Source organism: Prunus avium, chromosome 2 (genome assembly GCF_965620075.1).
Source record: "Prunus avium chromosome 2, drPruAviu1.hap1.1, whole genome shotgun sequence".
NCBI classification, from domain to species: domain Eukaryota; kingdom Viridiplantae; phylum Streptophyta; class Magnoliopsida; order Rosales; family Rosaceae; genus Prunus; species Prunus avium.
In genome coordinates this window covers 6,787,294-6,805,782 of record NC_142285.1, presented here as the reverse complement: position 1 = coordinate 6,805,782, position 18,489 = coordinate 6,787,294, and the positions used below count along the sequence as shown (strand labels likewise).

Genomic DNA, 18,489 nt, shown 5'->3' with positions numbered 1-18,489 from the left:
AACCAATAATGTCCCGAAAAAAATTAAAGCAATGCGGCTTTTGAGTGGGCCCTGAAGGGAAGAAAACGACATTCAGATGCTGGAAGACGACAAAACCCAGTGGGCGGCGCCTCTCCCCACATGTGGGCCGTGGGCCGTTTCGTTTTAACCGAGAGGACAATACCTCAATGTATCTAACAGTAAACGCTTCCGTCGCCGTGCCGTAACGGCAGAGGAAAGGTTTCAACTACATTCCGCGCAGCGAATCTCGTCAGTCGTAACGGTGAGAAATTTTGGCGGTAAAAAACACCTAACTCGGATTACGTGGCCGAATGCCATTGGCTGCAGATGTATGTATGTATGTGATTCATGATGGCATGGCATGTTGTTTTTCCCGCGCGACCGCATGCAGGTTTTCCCCCAAAAAGAGGCCTAAAACCAAAACCAATTAGAGAGAGAAAGGAAGAGAAGATAGATAGGGTTCGAAATCACAGAGAGAAGAGAGAGAGAGAGAGAGAGGGCTCTGCTTTGGAACGCCGTCGTTTTGTGTGTTACATTGACAGATCTACTGCTGTCTCAGAGCTCAGGGTAAGAGATCAGATAGATAGATCTCCACGGGTTTCACCTCGAAAGCAACTTCGTATGCTTTTTCTTTTTTCTTTTTTATTTATTTTTAAAGATGCAATTTTTGGGTCTCGTTTTCTTTTTGTCATGCTTTTTGTGCTTGTTGATGGTTGTTGGGCTGTTTATTCTTTTAAATGTTACTTTTTTTTTGCTTTTTGGAGTATAAACTTGGCTTGAATTTTTCTGAAGAGAGAGATCAACAAAATCACTTGCTAAACGGGTCGGGCACAGTGAGAATTTGGGTTTGGGTTTTGGAAATTTGCGTTTTTTTCTTGGCATGGATGTGGGGATTTTGGGTGGTTTTTAATAGTGGGGTTTTGCAATTCATTTACTTGCATCCTGTAATTCACGTAAAAACCTTTCAATTTTCTTTTGTTTTTATAAGAAATTGTCGCTTGAAATGAACTTCTTTTTTTTGGTAATTTTAATTTTTGGCTTGGTTCAGCTAGGGTTTAGATGAGTCCACCTGCTATGGTGAAGATGGAAGATACTGAAGTTTCAGCTTCCAACAGCTCAAATTCCGAAAGCAGAGATTCAGACCCCGTCCGAGCTCGATTTACTGATTTGTGCAAGGTTGCCACTTTTTACTGTAATCGAATTTATCCTTTTGTTGTTTCTTATTATAAATGTCATTTTGTTTGTAACGTTTAGTTTATAAACTATACTTTCGTTTACTTTTAGAATTTCTTTCTTTGTTTCCATTGTCATTTCTTGACTTTAGTTCCTGTGAATATATGGTTTCTAATTTCAGAATGGATTGTCGCTGGATGAGAATCCTTACACACAAGCTATGAAGTTGTTCAAAGAAACGAAACATCTATTAATAACAAATGCTTCGGCTATTGGAAATGGAACAGTACGTGTTTTCATCATTTTCCCATTGTATAGCCATTATCTGTATTATGTTGAAATAAGGTCTGAGGTGATATCTTTTTGGATAGTTTTGCTGGAAGACTTGCTTAAATCTGAATTCGTTGTAACTTAAATGCATTTTTCTGTACAGCCTGAAGAAGCAGAAAGGTTCTGGTTTGCCTTTGTTTTGTACTCCGTGAAAACATTGAGTGAGAAGAATTCAGACAATTCTCAGCTGAGCTCTGATGATAATGGTTTTTCTCTCTTCCAAATTTTGAGAGCTGTGAAGCTGAAGTATGTTGTTTGCCAATCTGTTTTTTTGCTTTAGCTTACAATTAGCTTCTCGTCAATTCTTGTCATCTTATCTTCTTTTTTTTTGGGTGTTTTACAGCATTGTAGATTTTTTCAAGGAGCTTCCTCAGTTTGTTGTTAAGGCCGGCCCAATTTTGAGTAATCTTTATGGCATAGATTGGGAAAACAAACTTGAGGTATTGACTTGTCAGAGAGTTAGCTTATGCTTGTAAAGACTGTGTTGTTATTTCTTTGGACTTTCTGTTTCCATGAAGTTACTTGATCCCTTGCTCATGAGTTTGACTTCTTAATTTATTAGGCAAAAGAGTTGCAGGCAAATTTTGTGTACTTGAGCCTGTTAAGCAAGTGAGTGTCCTTTCATCTGCACCATTGTGCCTGATGTATTATTATGTCTGATGGTTTAAGAATTTCTCCTCTCTTAAAATTTTGCATTATCGTGTGTAAGATCTCTATACTTAGGATGAAACTAATAAAGTGGTATTGCATGTGTGGTAATGTCAGATATGGAAATTATGGTAGTGGCTTGACATGGCAAAAATTAGAATTAATGTTAATTACAAAAGGGACGAGAAAAGAAATATGTAATGCAACTTCTTTGATATCTTCACTTAATTCTTTAAGGTTGACTAATAGCCCCAGAACTAATTTGTTGATCTCATCCTTATATATATAAAGAAAATCCTAAGTATGTGGTGTTAAAAACAACCTGGTTTTTATGTTATGTTGTGAAACACTACGCTTCCAGTTTAGTGATGAGCTTTATGAATTAATTCATGCTACCATTAACTGTTGTCACTGAATGCTATAGGTACATGAAATTAATTTGAATAGTGAAGATTTAACTTGATGCTAGGAATGCTGCTTTAGTGGTTTATTAAGCTTTCTTCTTTATTTCTAGAAAACACATTGAGTTGTGACTGGTGAGCAGTATGGACTTCTTATACTTTTAAAAACTTAGGGTTTAGGGTTTTCCTGAGCATATTATGATTTTTCTGCTCAGTAACGTGATGATTACATATATTTAGAAATCTGGGTTGCATCAAACTTACTGTCTACCCTTCAATCTATTTTCCTGTCCTATGGATTCATTTTCATGCTTCTATGTTTTTCATGACCTAGCGAAAAAAAGAGTTAAAACAATAGGAAATGAATAAAAGAAAAGTACGCTAAAGTGATGTGGTTTGATCTTTAGGATAGTTGACTACATGGTTGAAACCTGTTGTACATCATGCAACACCCCTATGGAGGACTCCTTTTGATCTTCTGTCTATCTAATTGCAGTTTCATGAACATTTAATAGATATGCTGAAATCACTAAGAACCTACAGGGGTGTGTTTCCCATGCAGTCTGGCAATCCATGTTTTTGCATGCTCCACACTGACATTTAGCACAAATTTAACATTATATGGACGAAAACTTACCATTAGTTTGATTTCCATTTAATTCAGACTGGATTACTAATCGCATTGAGATGATCCAAGGGACATGCAGAATAATTTCATTCATATATTTTGCGAACTATGTATGGTGCTGCATCATTTTAGGCAGAGGTCATGTTGATGTTTCGTTGTATGTGTAATAAATGAGTTTCATTGCACTTTGTTTAGTATGAATTGCTTTTGTTATGTGAGAGGTTTTAAGCTGATAGAGTCATATCATAAATTTTTAATGCTTCAAGGTACTACAAACGTGCATACCGAGAATTCTTCTTGACAAGTGATGCAAATGCCGATAAGCAGTCAGCTGTTGCCAGTGGAACTGGTTATGTGTCGGAGTATCATCGTTTTGGATGGTTGCTGTTTTTGGCCCTTCGTGTACACGTATTCAGCCGATTTAAAGACCTGTTGACTTGTGCAAACGGATTGGTTGCCATATTGGTCAGTTGCATTACTGTATTACTTCTATTAGTTAGTGATATTAGGATGGCAGTCAGTTACTTGAAATGTCAAACATAATATTAATTTCAATTTTACAGTAAACAAGAGATAGGTTGCTTAAGAAGTGTGAAAACATTACATTATATTATGTATGTATTTATGTACATACATATATGCTTTTTGGCTTCCTACATGAACATGTATTTTCTCTTACGGCTTGGTTTTCCCTTTTACAGGCAATTTTAATTATTCATGTTCCTGTTCGCTTCAGGAAATTCAGCATCCATGATTCACCACACTTTGGTAATACTTTCACTTGGTGTATTTAGCACTTTGTATTGTATGTTTTTCATTTCATTTTTAAGGAGGGATGTTTAATTTTTCAAATTTGCTTTGGCTTTTGTTCATCTCCCCCATGCTTTTTCCCTTTATCTTTTGGGGTGGGTTTCCGTTTTGGCATTCTTCGTCAGAGCTGATTTGGTTAATGTCCAATTCAGCGAAGAAAGGCGACAATGGTGTGGACCTGCTTGCATCCCTTTGCAACATTTATGACACCTCAGAAGATGAGTTGAGAAATGCAATGGAAATGGCTAATGCTTTAATAGCAGACATTCTGAAGAAGAAGCCCTGTTCAGCATCTGAGTGTAAACATGAAAATCTAGAGAATATGGATCCAGGTTTGTTTGACAATTTTCTCCTATGTACAGTGATTTATACAAATCACAGGTTTCTTTGTCATATATCAATGATTCCGAGATCTGTTCCTGTTTAATGCAGATGGTTTGACCTACTTTGAAGGTCTTATGGAGGAGCCATCATTGTCATCCAGTTTAGAAATTCTAGAAAAAGATTATGATGATGCAATTCGGAGTAAGGGTGAACTTGATGAGAGAGTCTTCATCAACGAAGAAGATAGCTTACTTGGTTCAAGGAGCTTTTCTGGAGGATCCATGAATTTATCTGGTGTGAAGGTATGCTTTTAATAAATTGCACTATTCAGGTACATGCGTTTTTTATTTTGACTGTTCTTCTTTGTTTCTTCCATTGCTTACATTTTGATTAGAGCGAATTTGTTGATAGTTTCATATATTCTGTTATGTTAGAGGAAATTTGATTCCATGGCCTCCCCAACAAAGACAATTACAAGTCCACTCTCTCCCCATCGCTCTCCTGCATCTCATGTTAATGGTGGTGCTAATTCAAAGATGGTAGCTACCCCTGTGAGCACTGCAATGACAACTGCAAAGTGGCTTCGGACATTTATTTCTCCACTCCCATCAAAACCCTCAACTGAGCTGGAGGGATTCCTGGCATCGTGTGATAGGGATGTTACCAATGATGTGATACGCAGGGCACAAGTAATATTGGAGGCTATATTTCCAAGTATTTCCTTGGGAGAACGATGTGTAACTGGTAGCCTGCAAGGTGCTAACCTCATGGACAACATCTGGGCAGAACAACGGAGATTGGAAGCACTCAAACTTTATTATAGAGTTTTGGAGGCAATGTGTAGGGCAGAGGCTCAAATACTGCATGCAACGAATTTGACCTCTTTATTAACGAATGAGAGGTTCCATAGATGCATGCTAGCCTGCTCTGCCGAGTTAGTCCTGGCAACACATAAGACTGTCACAATGTTGTTTCCAGCAGTATTGGAGAGGACAGGTATTACAGCTTTTGATCTTAGCAAGGTGATAGAGAGCTTCATTAGACATGAGGAATCTCTCCCAAGAGAATTAAGACGACATTTGAATTCATTGGAAGAACGGCTTTTGGAGAGCATGGTATGGGAAAAGGGTTCCTCGATGTATAATTCTTTGACTGTTGCAAGACCAGCCCTCTCAGCAGAAATAAATCGCCTTATGTTATTAGCAGAACCTATGCCATCTTTGGATGAAATAGCCATGCAAATTAACTTCTCATGTGGAGGGCTGCCTCCAGTACCTTCTTTACAGAAGCATGAGAATTCGCCAGGTATTTACTTTATATATACACATATCTGTATTTATACACCTCTTCTTAAATCTGAAGTTCTAATGGGGGTCCCTCTATTTAATGTGGCCCACGTAAGTCCATGGACGTTGGAAATGGATTTACATCAACTTAGTGGCAGATGATTTAGTAATGTGCCGAAGTGGTGAGTTCATCTATTTATTCTTAATTTTCAGGTCAGAATGGAGATATCAGGTCTCCAAAGAGACTCTGCACGGATTATAGAAGTGTATTACTGGAGCGGAATTCCTTTACATCGCCTGTGAAAGATCGTCTTCTGGCCTCAAGTAACCTTAAGTCAAAGCTGCCACCGCCTCCTTTACAGTCTGCATTTGCCAGGTATCAGTCTCGCTGTCCCAGGAACTAGTAAATCTAATTTCTTTGTAGCAACTTACTGTTGAAGAATGTTAAGTCCCACATTGGAAACTTGACCAAATAAAATAAAATAAATAAGTGAATAGTTCCACCCCTGCATGTGCGTTTGGTTAAGTTGGGGACAATATTGGTGTTAGACCAGTTGGTAGTGGGCCGCTGGTCCATCTATGAAATCTTGACACATACTGCTTCATTCGTTCTCTTATTGGTATTATCTGAAATTCCTGTGTGCAGTCCAACTCGGCCAAATCCAGGAGGTGGAGGGGAAACATGTGCAGAAACTGGAATTAGTATTTTCTTTAGCAAGGTGCGAGGCTCTTTTCCAACAAAATAGTATTCTTTTTATTTATCCTGTAAATAATCAGAGGATCTGCCTGATTGAAGAGGATGTGTGTTGTAGATATTGTTCATATACCAATGAACATCTTTTCGTTTGGCATGTGTAGCCACTTGACCTCATAATTCTGCTTCGTTACAATTTATCCTCTGCTTTATACGTAGTACATTTCTTGTATTTAGATAGTCAAGCTGGCGGCTGTCAGAATCAATGGTATGGTTGAAAGGATGCAACTGTCTCAGCAGATCAGAGAGAATGTTTATCGTCTCTTTCAACAAATTCTTGTTCAGCGGACATCTCTCTTTTTTAACCGCCATATCGACCAGATTATTCTTTGTTGTTTTTATGGAGTTGCAAAGGTGTGATATTACTTCTGACAGTTTTATGGGATTTAAATAATTTTCTTCTTTTCTTACACATCCACTGTTTTCTGGTTGCAGATTTCTCAACTTAGTCTAACATTTAGGGAAATCATACACAACTATAGAAAGCAACCACAATGTAAATCCCTAGTTTTTCGAAGTGTGTATGTTGATTGGCCTCCAGCACGCCGCAATGGGGTATGTTGCCTAAACTTTACTGTATGACTGTTAGTTTTCTGGATAGATCCCAACCCTTCTCATGTTTTGGAAACAGAGGCCAGCACAGGAACACGTCGATGTCATTACATTCTACAATGAAATATTCATTCCTTCTGTGAAATCTCTGCTAGTTGAACTAGGATCTGCTGGTCCAACAACCACAAGAGCTAACGTAGTTCCTGAAGCAAATAATAACAATGATGGTATGCGATTGTTAAAACTTATGTGTAACTGCCACAATTTATTTCCTGTTTCTTTTGGAATATTCATCTCCACCCTTCCCTAATAAGCTCATCTTTGTCTTTTATACTGTCCAATTAGCTCAATGTCCAGGATCACCTAAAGTGTCCACTTTTCCAACTCTCCCTGATATGTCTCCAAAGAAAGTATCTGCAGCACACAATGTTTATGTCTCTCCATTGCGATCATCTAAGGTACTTCTTTAGTTGTTTAGTTCTCTAGAATCATGGCTTTTCCTTTATTTAATTGTTTTGTTTACTTTTACCACTAACATGTTGATTCACATATATGAATTGCCTCTTAGAATCAAAGAAGTCATTTTTAACGCAAAGTTATGGTAAAATATTGACTATGTTTTGGTCACCAATTTATTTAACATTACTAGTTTTCTATTACTTTAATCTTGAATCTCAAGAGTCTTTGATGGGTCAAACATTGCAATTTTGTTACTTGCTATGGGGGTTTAGTGAATCTCAGTGACATGTTATAGGCAATTGTTTAACTCAGGCAAATTTGATATTTTGAACTATCCACAGATGGATGCTTTGATCTCGCATAGCTCAAAAAGCTATTATGCTTGTGTTGGGGAGAGCACCCATGCGTATCAAAGCCCTTCAAAAGATCTCACTGCCATCAACAACCGCTTGAATAGGTATATTATGCAATTATTATTAGTTTATGGATGATATTATTAATATTTAACCAAGGTTTACCAAATGAATGTTTTCCTCTGATGCATTTTGTATTGCATTGTTTTGATTTTTTCAGTACGCGAAAGCTGAGAGGCACTCTCAACTTCGACAATGTCGATGTGGGGTTGGTCAGTGATTCTATGGTGGCCAACAGCCTCTACCTTCAAAATCAAAATGGGTCATTAGAGGCACCAGTGAAAACTGAGCAACCTGACTTATAATCCGACGGCTGTATAGTTATAGCTTTTCTGTGTATGTAAATCCAGTTGTTTTTTATATTCTTCATAGTTGTACACATTTTCTTCTGTTTATGACACGGGGTGCTGAATGATGAGCGGCCAAGTTATGTAGAATGGCCACCACAGGCCCCCTTTCCCATGTTAGGTCGTAGGAGAATGCTTAGCTAATTTAATGAAAATTTTGTTTTTCCCTTTTTCCTTGTCTTTCTATGGTTCAAGTAATTTTATCGCGATTCTCCTAAAGCTTCTCCGAAGGAGAGATGTCAAATTGCCATGTCGACATGAAATGACAAGAAAAAAAAATTATTGGAGTTTCATTTCGCTGTTGAATGAGTTATGTACTGTTTCGTTTAAAAATTAGTAATAAATAATAAGATATGAAGTAAATGTCGTAATTTTGGATATAATTAAACACAAAGGATCTGAATTCATTCTAGTGGGTTTCAATCGATGGTGTTTCCTCAGCTGATCCACCGCTGCCTCCTTGATCAAAATTTTATAAGTTACATTTTGATGGGTTTGGTAAAAGAACTGGACAGAGATTTTGTTATAAGAGATTTGCAAGGTAACGCTACAATTGGTGGAGCTTTTCCTATTGACTATGCATCTGTTATTTAAACTGAAATTGCAGCTTTAAAACATGATTTACTTTGACCAACCAAATTAAACTAAAACAAGTTATTCATAACCTTGTGTCTGATTTTCTAATTTTTCTTCCATTGTGGCAGGTTGTGGCAGGTTAAATTGATATTTGACGTATTGGGAACAGTAGGGATCTTCTTTGAAATTTTGTTTTGTTTCTTTTTAAAAAAAATTAATAATTCAATGCTCGTAATAATGTCAAAAAGAAAAGAGAGAAACCAAACGTAAGTTGCACGGGAATGGGCAAGTTTCTTTGGATTTTACATACAACTATGCCAATCAATCCATGGGCAATTCAAAACCATTCGGAATTAAGAATAGCAACCAAACTGGGCACATCAACTCTACTGATTCCCATTAGAAATTTCATTAAGAAAACCAAGTCTCCCTATTTCATAGTTTATTTAAGATAATTTAGCATGCCTTGACCTCTAAGCATGCAGAAGCACCATCTTCCTAAATGACTACCCAATTCCTCTCACTCCCAAATTGTTCTCCTGTCAACATCAAGTCAGCTTTACAGGTTGAAGCTCTCCCTTCAGTGTACTTAAATGTTTGGCAGACATAATTTAGCAATTGAGCCAACTATTTATATCTATTCTGCGTTGAAACAGAAACCTCACCAAGCAGCTAAAAGCATGTTTGCTTCCGCTAGGAGACAATCCCTACTTCCATCCTCTCTCTTTTTTTCCATTTTCTCTTTTTTACAGAAGATATTTTTAGAAAAAGCTAGGATAAGATCTTGAAAGATCAGGAATCCTTTCTTACTTTCAATCATGGAGAAGACCATTCAAAGTAATGGCAGCGGGCACCTCTAGTGGCGGTCCAGTTCCCACAGCCAAAGAAGAAGCTCCCTTGCTTTGGACCTGGCTTCCGAACCATACCTCTACTGCTCTTCACCCCACAGAAACAGATTGGGTGATGATACTGGAACAGAGGAATACTCATATCCTTCAGTTTCAGGGGGTGATGTGGCGGTGACAGGTGCTCTGGGGATTGCTTCAATGTCAATGGGCGATCAGCAGTCTGCCACACCAAAGAGTTTGTAATGGCGAATCTGAAGCCCCTACGCATAAGAAGAGAGAGTAGGCGAGCAGTGTTTTTCGCATCATCCAGGCCACAGTGAGCACGGCCCTGCCATGCCAAGCCTGCCATTTGAACTGCCTCCTTCAGGTTGCACCTAACACCACCGAAAACCTCACGGAAAGGAACCTTTAAGTTGATCCATCTATCAAGAGAAGATCAAGAGGACAATATGAGAACATATATATGATGCATTTTCCGTATATATTAAATACATTAAAAAAGTAGTATTCTATTTACTACACAATTAACTCCAACGAACAATAGCTTATTTTATCTATGCATTTCTCACCTGTTAAAATAAGGAGGCTTTCGAATTTTCTTGAATCGACACTCAGATTCTAACATGACCCGACAGTCCCAGTTTGACCATGTCACAACAGCAAAGTTGGTGTTCTTTATTCCCTTCTTCTCAAGCCATTTGTCATGCCTAAGAAGGGCCTCGCTTAAGGCAACTCCTCTATCCACCTGCCAGTAATACCCAATTCAGCAACAAATGAATTTAAAGGCTCACAATAAATGAAGAAAGAGCAAAATTCATATTACTGAGAGAAAGAACATCAGAAACCATTCGTAGACACATAGAAAGTGTACATGAACAACACAATCTAATCATGTTCTGTTCTATCACCAAATAAAGTTGCAAATTTTCATAGCATTACATCCAGCATTCAAAGACTAGTGATTAACAAGCCAGTACAACACTTGATTCACTCAGTAATATGTGTTGTACAATTGTGTTGTACTGGCACTACTTTACACACATACTATGCCAGTACAACACACTTGTACAAATGAAAATATAAAACACACTTGTACAAATGAAAATATAAGCCACACTTGTCCTAAACTATTAATAACTAACTATAACTTCATACAAACTTCACTTTCAGAACCAAACCCACAAAATCTCTAGGGTGGAGGGGTATTCCTGCATTTTGCCTTCAGAAGGGAGAAACATAAGAAATCTTCAAAATTAACGTGAAACCATTTATTTATTATTATCTTTAAAATGGAAACCCCCTCATCCTTTAACACTGAAAATGAGAAAATGTGCTTAGTTCCACAGGTCTTAATACCACACAATCTATAATTAACCACCGGTCTTAATACCACATCAACTAACATATCATGTCAAGTTTTTCAGAATGGTCTAAGAAGGAAAATACTTTTTTCCTACCATCCGAACATTTTCCAATCTCATCCAGGACATCACCAATTCACTTTCTGGTATAAGCACCAGTAAAACCATAAGTGCGTGGTGCACCCAAGAAAGAGATAAAGCATGCCTTTTTCACAAAAATTTAATTAAACATGTCACAGTCAAAGAAACATTCTTCTATAAACTGAAAGAACAGCTCCTCCACAAAATTTAAGATCAGAAGCGATGACAAAAAGCTCAAGTCAATGGAGTAATCAAAAGCTGAAAACTCGGGAAATCGAACTACAAAACTACAAATCAACAAAAGAAGAAAGAGGAAGGCAAGTGCACAAGACATTTTCCAGTTTCGTTAGTTAAGAAAAAAAATGTGGCCCAGTTAACGAGACTCCATGCGAACCCTCCATACCCCACTTGTGGAGAGACTATTTCCCTTACAGAACCCAATGGAGCAATTGTACCACTATGTCAAGGCTCACACCATTATGTCAAGGCTCGCACACTGTTGGTTGGGAGAGTAAAAATGATGTATACTTGCACAAAAATTAAAAACTCAAAACCCATAGCCCAATGCTAGACACACCAAAACATGGTCCAAGAAGAGCGATTCAAAATATTAATTAAGCTACAATATACATAAAGAACCAAAAAACAAGACCGGTGCTAGTCAGAGTGAAGTAGGTCTAAAGAGAAGTCATCTGAATCCTTTCTGTAGTATTTTTTTTTTTTTAAAGTGACTAGATGAAGCTAGAGTCCTGTGTTACAATATGCTATTGTACTTTGCACCAACCAATGGACCCCAACCTAAATAAAAATTATACATAGGTTTTTATTGTCATGCTGAATAGAATTACAAGTGACTTCAGAAGAGTAGTCCCAAATCCTTTGAGAAAAAGCAGCTTCCCCTTCCTGTCTTGTCATACTGAAGAGAATAATCTCCAGCTAGAGACAGCAATCAGGGAGCAGAAAGATACAATCCTTCTTACAGGCTGTTTATCACAGCTTTTTGGATAGTAAATCAATTTTTAACCCAATAATAGATTTAAGGTGTTTTGACTGTATATATAAAATATATTAAAAAATTCACTCATTTTGATTTTGAACCATTTACTCCACACGAGCTACTAAAAAAGACACAAATTTACTACTTTTGTTTTTCTAACGTGAATTTTATCAGTAAAATTCAACTTTCCCAGCACCTCTAGAAAGACCACCAATAACAACAAGACAAACCTTAGCCCTTCTAGTTATATTTAAACTCCATTAAGCTGTAGAACATAACGCTCATCACATTTTTTGTAAATCTCCATCTACCCTCCATGCCAGTTACTCTGTTTCAGTCCCTGACCACACAAATTTACTACTTTTGTTTTTCTAACGTGAATTTTATCAGTAAAATTCAACTTTCCGAGCACCTCTAGAAAGACCACCAATAACAACAAGACAACCCTTAGCCCTTCTAGTTATATTTAAACTCCATTAAGCTGTAGAACATAACGCTCATCACATTTTTTGTAAATCTCCATCTACCCTCCATGCCAGTTACTCTGTTTCAGTCCCTGACCACACAGTACCTACAGACACATGTGCTCAAGTCTTATGCAGGTACAAGATGCACATTTCAAAACATTGTTGCATCAAATCTGGCCATGCAGCTATAGTGAGAACTACAATCTATCCTCTATCACAAATTAGATCATCCAACACTTATGCAGTAGATGAACCTAATTGAAACTAGTCATAACCAAATCTGATTTCCTATAGGATTTATCTTCACAATGACTATAAGGTTCAAAGTAATCAGCAATTTGTTATGACCCAACTTTTTCCAGGCTTGAACTTGTATGTGTAGCAAAATCATACAGAACAAAAGAAATTGGCATGAAAACAGGAAAATCCATCTCAACCAATATTTAGCAAAATCATGCTGTGCCCATAGCATATAATATTATAAAGAGCCACCAACCTTCTACATTGTACAACCCACAACATTAAACCAAAAAACTGGTGAAGGATCAAAACTCATGTCATTAACTACCCCAACTGAGGTTGAAATTAAGGACATTAACAGTTCTACCAAGCATAGATGGAACTACGGTTTTACAGTACTTATCGAACGGACAAAAGGCCATAAAAATACTCAACCAACATTTCCATTTGTGACAGTCACAAATGTAGCAACATTGAGTATACTAAGCAGTCTACAAAGTGTTTCCTTCCAAAGGATAAATAAAAGCAAGTCGAGTGTAGGAAGAACCTGAATTTGCTGGATTCCTGTCAGATCCTTGCAGAAATCACTCAGGAGCTGGTTGCAGGTTGGCCGCACATAAGTCTGAAAACATGCTTCCAGTTGGCCTGTCACACTACTCACTATCACAGATGGAAACTCGATTATCTCTTGAGGATGGGGATTTCTATCCTTATCGCAGGTAGCCTCAAAGTCTATTACCACAAAATACTGAAAATCTTGGAACTGGAACTCATTTGGGTAACTTTGAGCAAACATATTGAGTGGGACATAGTTAAATCGATTTTCCACAGGAAAGGGATAAAACTGGCTCTCAAAAGCATTTATCTGGCACTGTTGCACCTTTTGAGAGTCAAAATGGAAGGTTGACCAGTATCCAAAATCATGATGGTAGGTAGGTTTGTTGTGACATTCAGTTGGAGGTTCAAGAAATTCACTGCTCACAGGACGGTCTGGCTCAGCAACATCCCCACCTGGGTGAGTACTAATATCATCTTTATGCTCTGCAAATCCTTCGATGGGATTCCCATTACATTGAAGGTTGTAAGGGAATCCCTTGTTGTGGAGGCATTTTAAGGAAGCCTCGCAGTTCCTTTGCATATTTTCTGCAACAGGAAAGAAATAAAATTAGAAGAAACACAAATACCAAGTTATTGAACATTCCACACTGGCATAAACCATGATAGATCAAACACCAAAGAATAAACAAGAGTTTTTAAGAGTTTCCAGAAGAACATGCATTACTCACAGAATTAAAGCATATATAATGTAAATTAGATATGTTATACATTTTTGTGCACATAAGTGGTAGAAATGATGTATAAGTCCAACACAAAGTGACTCTAGTATTTTTTGTTTTTTTAAATCCCCCCCCCCCCCCCCCCCCCCCACCCAAAAAAAAAAGAGAAATTGCAAATCATGTGTGTGATGCAATAGGTTAATTTGGTGACCAATCACCATCAACAAACCCAAGAACAGAATGTCCAATCTGTTGCAATCAGGCCGTGAGAAACCTATTCTTATGAGTTTTGATCCACTCTATCAAATGCTAAATCTTCAATTAGAACATAGAACATGTTATACCTCATTGCCTCAAACTCCTTTGCCTTTTCATTTTAGACAGAAACTGTACAATTTAGAGCTACCTTTGGCAAATGCCAAGAACAACTTTTACTCATAGCCTGACGAAATGAGAAGAATTCAAACTGCACAAGTTGCAGGAAAAAAGGAGAAAATTAGGTTTTCTAACTTCCAACTTTCAATGTCTGGAAAGCAGATAAGGGAAAGGGAGGGGGGTTGTGTCTGGAAAAAACAACTCAATCTCCCATGAAGTCTACCCTTTACTTTTCTTGCTCCTTGGTATTTCCTATGTTACACCTAGTTTCAGTGTTGAATTTTCTGACCAGGTATACTTCCAAAGAAAAAATTTGCCCATCAAAGGAGTTTGGTTTTCATAGAAACTGGAGTGTTCTACAATGGCAAATTTTGTTTGTTGTGGAGAACTTGAACAAAATCAAAGAGGAAAAATGAAGGAAAAAAAAACACATGAATGCAGAGCATAAAGCAATCTATCGGAGTGATCATATTGGGCAGGACTCAGGGATATACAAAGCTTTCTAAATCCCCAAACCCTGAACCCTAGGTTTCTTATTAAAATAAAGAAAGGGCATAAACATTAATTTTCTTTCATTTCTGTTTATCTTTATTTTTATTTTTATAAATCGTACATCAACTGCATGGTGGAGGGTAGTACCCACACCTGAGGGAAGCAATCCATTGGGGCGATCATATTGGGAGTGGGACTTCTCAGGGCAGTATATTCCATGGTTTCTCTAAATCTCTAAATTGCAGTTCCTGGATTTTTCAAAAAGAGAAAAAAAAAAAGATTAAAAATCAATTTGCATCCATTTCCTTTTGTGTTCCTTTTTCAATTAATAGTAAGCAGCTAAATGATGGAGGCTACCCTTTCCCGTCCTCATGAACCCACCCATAGGATTATCACACCTCTGTTCAATAAAGGGAATAAGCAACATTTGCTATAAGGAGTCTCTCAACCACTTCCTGAGTATTTCGGCTGCAATTCTTTTTTCTGAGTTACTGAACTTTCACTTAACAGGGCTAAAAAAGGACTATGTCAAAACCGATTAGCCCAAACATAGGGAAAAGTTAAATGGTTATTAAAATCTTGAAAGGCAAGGCCTGGGTGGCTACTACACATTGGTTAAGAGAAAGATAAAAGAAAAGTAGTGAGTACTTCCTAAGCTAGATACAAATGTTCAGTAAAATGTATAGATGAAAATAAATGGCCAGGAGAAAATTAATAACATATATAGTAATATTTTCTAGCAAAATATATGGCATACCATGTTACCAAAATGCCAATTTGGACCACACATTTAAACAAGACTCTACCTGATTAATGGTAAAGATTGACAAACATGCCAAAAAGTTTGGCAAGAGAAAATCTCCCTATGCATGGAATATTTCTCCATGTTGCTCTCCACCTTCCCCCACTAATATCATATAACTTAAGATGGTGTAACTAAAAATGGGTGCAAATTTATTACAGAATCTAAGTAAACAACTAATGCACAACAGGACACATGCTAATATTAAGATGCTATCAGGGCCCGTTTGGGACTGCTTCTATAGAAAGAAATCTGCTCATAAGCGTTATTGTTAGAAGAGCTTTTGTTAGAAGAACATCAAAATTTTTGCTAAAAATCCAAGTGCTTCTCCAAAAAGTGCTTTTATAACCCACAATCACTTTTAAATTGTTCTACCAAACGCACTCAGAAGTGGTTTTTGTTTGTCAAAAAGCGCTATAGCCCTTTCAAAGGCACTCCAAAACAGGACCTTAGCTGCAGTTGGTGGGATTTCTAGTCCTAAACAGAAACGGTAATGGCTTGTTTTCCCATTGGCTAGTTGGACAACACATTGCAGCATATAGGACCATGGTTAACTTTCTGCTATTGAAGGACATCAGCTGCTTCTTCTAATGAGCATTAACTGATTGTAATCAGAATTTAGCAATTTCCACCTTATCTTCAAACTTTTCAAAATACTTTCAAAAGAAAGTAGTTCACTTTCAAAATGTACAGGAGCTTTGCTTGTAGAGTCACCAGTTATACTGCTCCTCATTCTTTAATAATCAATCTTAATACACTGAAAATATCAAACAAATAAATGGCAGGTTCCTCTGTAAGATAGTACAGTTACACTTTAATGCATTAAAGGCTTTAACTCAAAAAATTCTCCCCCACATTGGACTTTAAGATAAGACAACTGAATTGTACAATTACAACTGAAATTGAAGAAACCTACACCTAAAGATTTCTTTTTCATATATGAAAGATAAGATGAAAAGTTTCCGTTTTCTTTTATCCTAAAATTTTTTCAAGCACAGCACAGCCTTGGCATCTCAATTCTACCTGCAATCAAAAACCCACATCCCCTACACAATATGCTACCACATTCATCTCCCAATGGATGTAGAGGCTACAATCATCTACAAGGTCCCAACAGATAGCATACCCCATCATCAAAAGACTTCTCCTTTACCCCCTTGCACCCCAATTGCATCTAATCAAGCTAAATTACATTATATAACACCAAACATACTGCTCCCAAACACTCAAAAAATACAAAAAGAATAAAACCCAACATAAAATAAATAACTTATAACATAATTCGCCATCCAAAAGAAACCGAACATAACAAACTTACTGTGAATTGAACCAGTAACTGTGAGATCAAATTTTGCAAAGAGTACAAATTTAATCAATTTTCCCCTTAAAAAAAAATATATCGAACCTGTTTGTTCAAGGGCCATCATGATCTTTTGTATAGTTGAGATCCCCCAGTAGGTACATCAGATCTTCCTCTACAATTCCCACCTGCACACATCACACCCCCAATATACAATTAAAACAACAATTAAAATAACCCAAAAAATATATTCAATCAAACCTAAAAACAAATTCACCCAAAAAATTAAAAAATAAAAAATCGAGAGAGAGAAATAGGACCTGGTTAGATTAGAGAGAGAGAGAGAGAGAGAAGGTGGAGTTGTGAAAAATAAGGTGGTCTTTTATATAATACTTGGGCGCAGTTGTGAAGACGGAAAGCATTGAGGAGAGGATTGGGCCCCACGTAAGTAAGAAACGACTGACAAACGCATTGCATCAGAAGGTGCCACGTGTTATGTGCAGTGGGGGTCGTTAGGAGTTTTGCGCGCCCCTAGATATTTTGTGTGAGTGCACAGCAGAGGAAAAATCTGAGTTGAGTTGGGTTCTCCACCGTGTGATTTGCTTACTTTTCTGAGGCCATGTGGATTGCTTGACAATGACTCAATTGAAAATCTTTGGGTATTTAAGGTGGGACCTCTTTTAGATAAACTAGTTTCTATGTGGCAGTTTTATTTCATCCACCAAAGTTGCATTTAAATAAACTATATTTTACTTCAGCAGAAAAAATAAATAAATAACTAGCTTTCCCAGTCCAAAATTATAAAATAAATCTTGGAATACTCTGCCAAATCTTAAAAGAAAAAACTAGTTCCAAAAACAAAATAGCTTTATCGTGTGTTTGGATGAGGAAATCCCACCTATCCCAAAGTCGTCTCCCACTTGGTTCATAATCATTTGCTGAGAAATTAGATTGGTCAATACATATATAGAGGGAAAAAAAAAAGTAAAAATACTATTAGAATTGTAGAAAAACTATTGTTAGAATCCAATTCTTTTTCTTTAAGAGGCCCATTCATTTGTGGTGTGTGTCCCAAAACTAAGTGTAATGTTTACACAATAATAAGTTTATTTATTTTATTTGTTTTATTAAGTTTTTAATTATACTCAAACGCTCACCTCTTCCCACAACCCACTCTTATTCCAACAACCCACCCACTTGAAAAAATTTATTTTCAAGACATGTTTCTTATATGGGTAAATTACTAAAATGGTTCTCAAACGTATATCCGATTAATATTTCGGTCCCTCAATTAAATTATTCATTCAAATGGTCCATCAACTCTATATTAATCGCTCAATTGATCCTACCGTTACATTCTGTTAATGTTACCGTCAAATGTAAGGGTAAAACCGTCCATAACCGTCCTATATTCCCCAAATAGGTGATAAAGTGGTGATACATAAGTGATGCAGTGGTGATACATAGGTGATACAGTGGTGATAAAGGGGTGATACAAATTGTTGTTTGTAAACCTTTGGGTAATTAACCCAAAAAAAAAAAAAAACC

General features: G+C 37.0%; 2 protein-coding genes across 8 annotated transcripts; one reads left to right on the top strand and one right to left on the bottom strand.

Annotated features, from left to right (window-relative positions):
- The first annotated feature begins 328 nt into the window (after positions 1-328).
- Positions 329-8,299, top strand: RBR1 (retinoblastoma-related 1). 7 transcript variants are annotated; one of them, XM_088249047.1, is made up of 19 exons: positions 329-619; positions 1,049-1,176; positions 1,355-1,459; positions 1,607-1,749; positions 1,847-1,943; positions 2,066-2,112; positions 3,447-3,645; positions 3,882-3,948; positions 4,116-4,322; positions 4,423-4,616; positions 4,749-5,619; positions 5,814-5,976; positions 6,247-6,319; positions 6,532-6,708; positions 6,790-6,909; positions 6,986-7,133; positions 7,252-7,364; positions 7,707-7,822; positions 7,939-8,299. In XM_088249047.1, the coding sequence occupies exons 2-19, from the start codon at positions 1,060-1,062 to the stop codon at positions 8,081-8,083; spliced, it is 3,102 nt and encodes a 1,033-aa protein (XP_088105173.1). In that variant the 5' UTR covers positions 329-619; positions 1,049-1,059; the 3' UTR covers positions 8,084-8,299. The 7 variants fall into 7 exon arrangements, with proteins under 7 accessions (XP_088105173.1, XP_088105172.1, XP_088105169.1 ...); XM_088249046.1 differs by having other exon boundaries at positions 330-567; positions 1,053-1,176; XM_088249043.1 differs by having other exon boundaries at positions 330-567.
- A 762-nt stretch (positions 8,300-9,061) lies between these two features.
- Positions 9,062-17,353, bottom strand: LOC110744631 (uncharacterized). Its single transcript, XM_021944616.2, has 5 exons — positions 17,262-17,353; positions 17,047-17,129; positions 13,243-13,838; positions 10,119-10,294; positions 9,062-9,971 (listed from the first exon to the last, which is right to left on the bottom strand). The coding sequence occupies exons 2-5, from the start codon at positions 17,066-17,068 to the stop codon at positions 9,518-9,520; spliced, it is 1,248 nt and encodes a 415-aa protein (XP_021800308.1). The 5' UTR covers positions 17,069-17,129; positions 17,262-17,353; the 3' UTR covers positions 9,062-9,517.
- Positions 17,354-18,489: the final 1,136 nt, after the last annotated feature.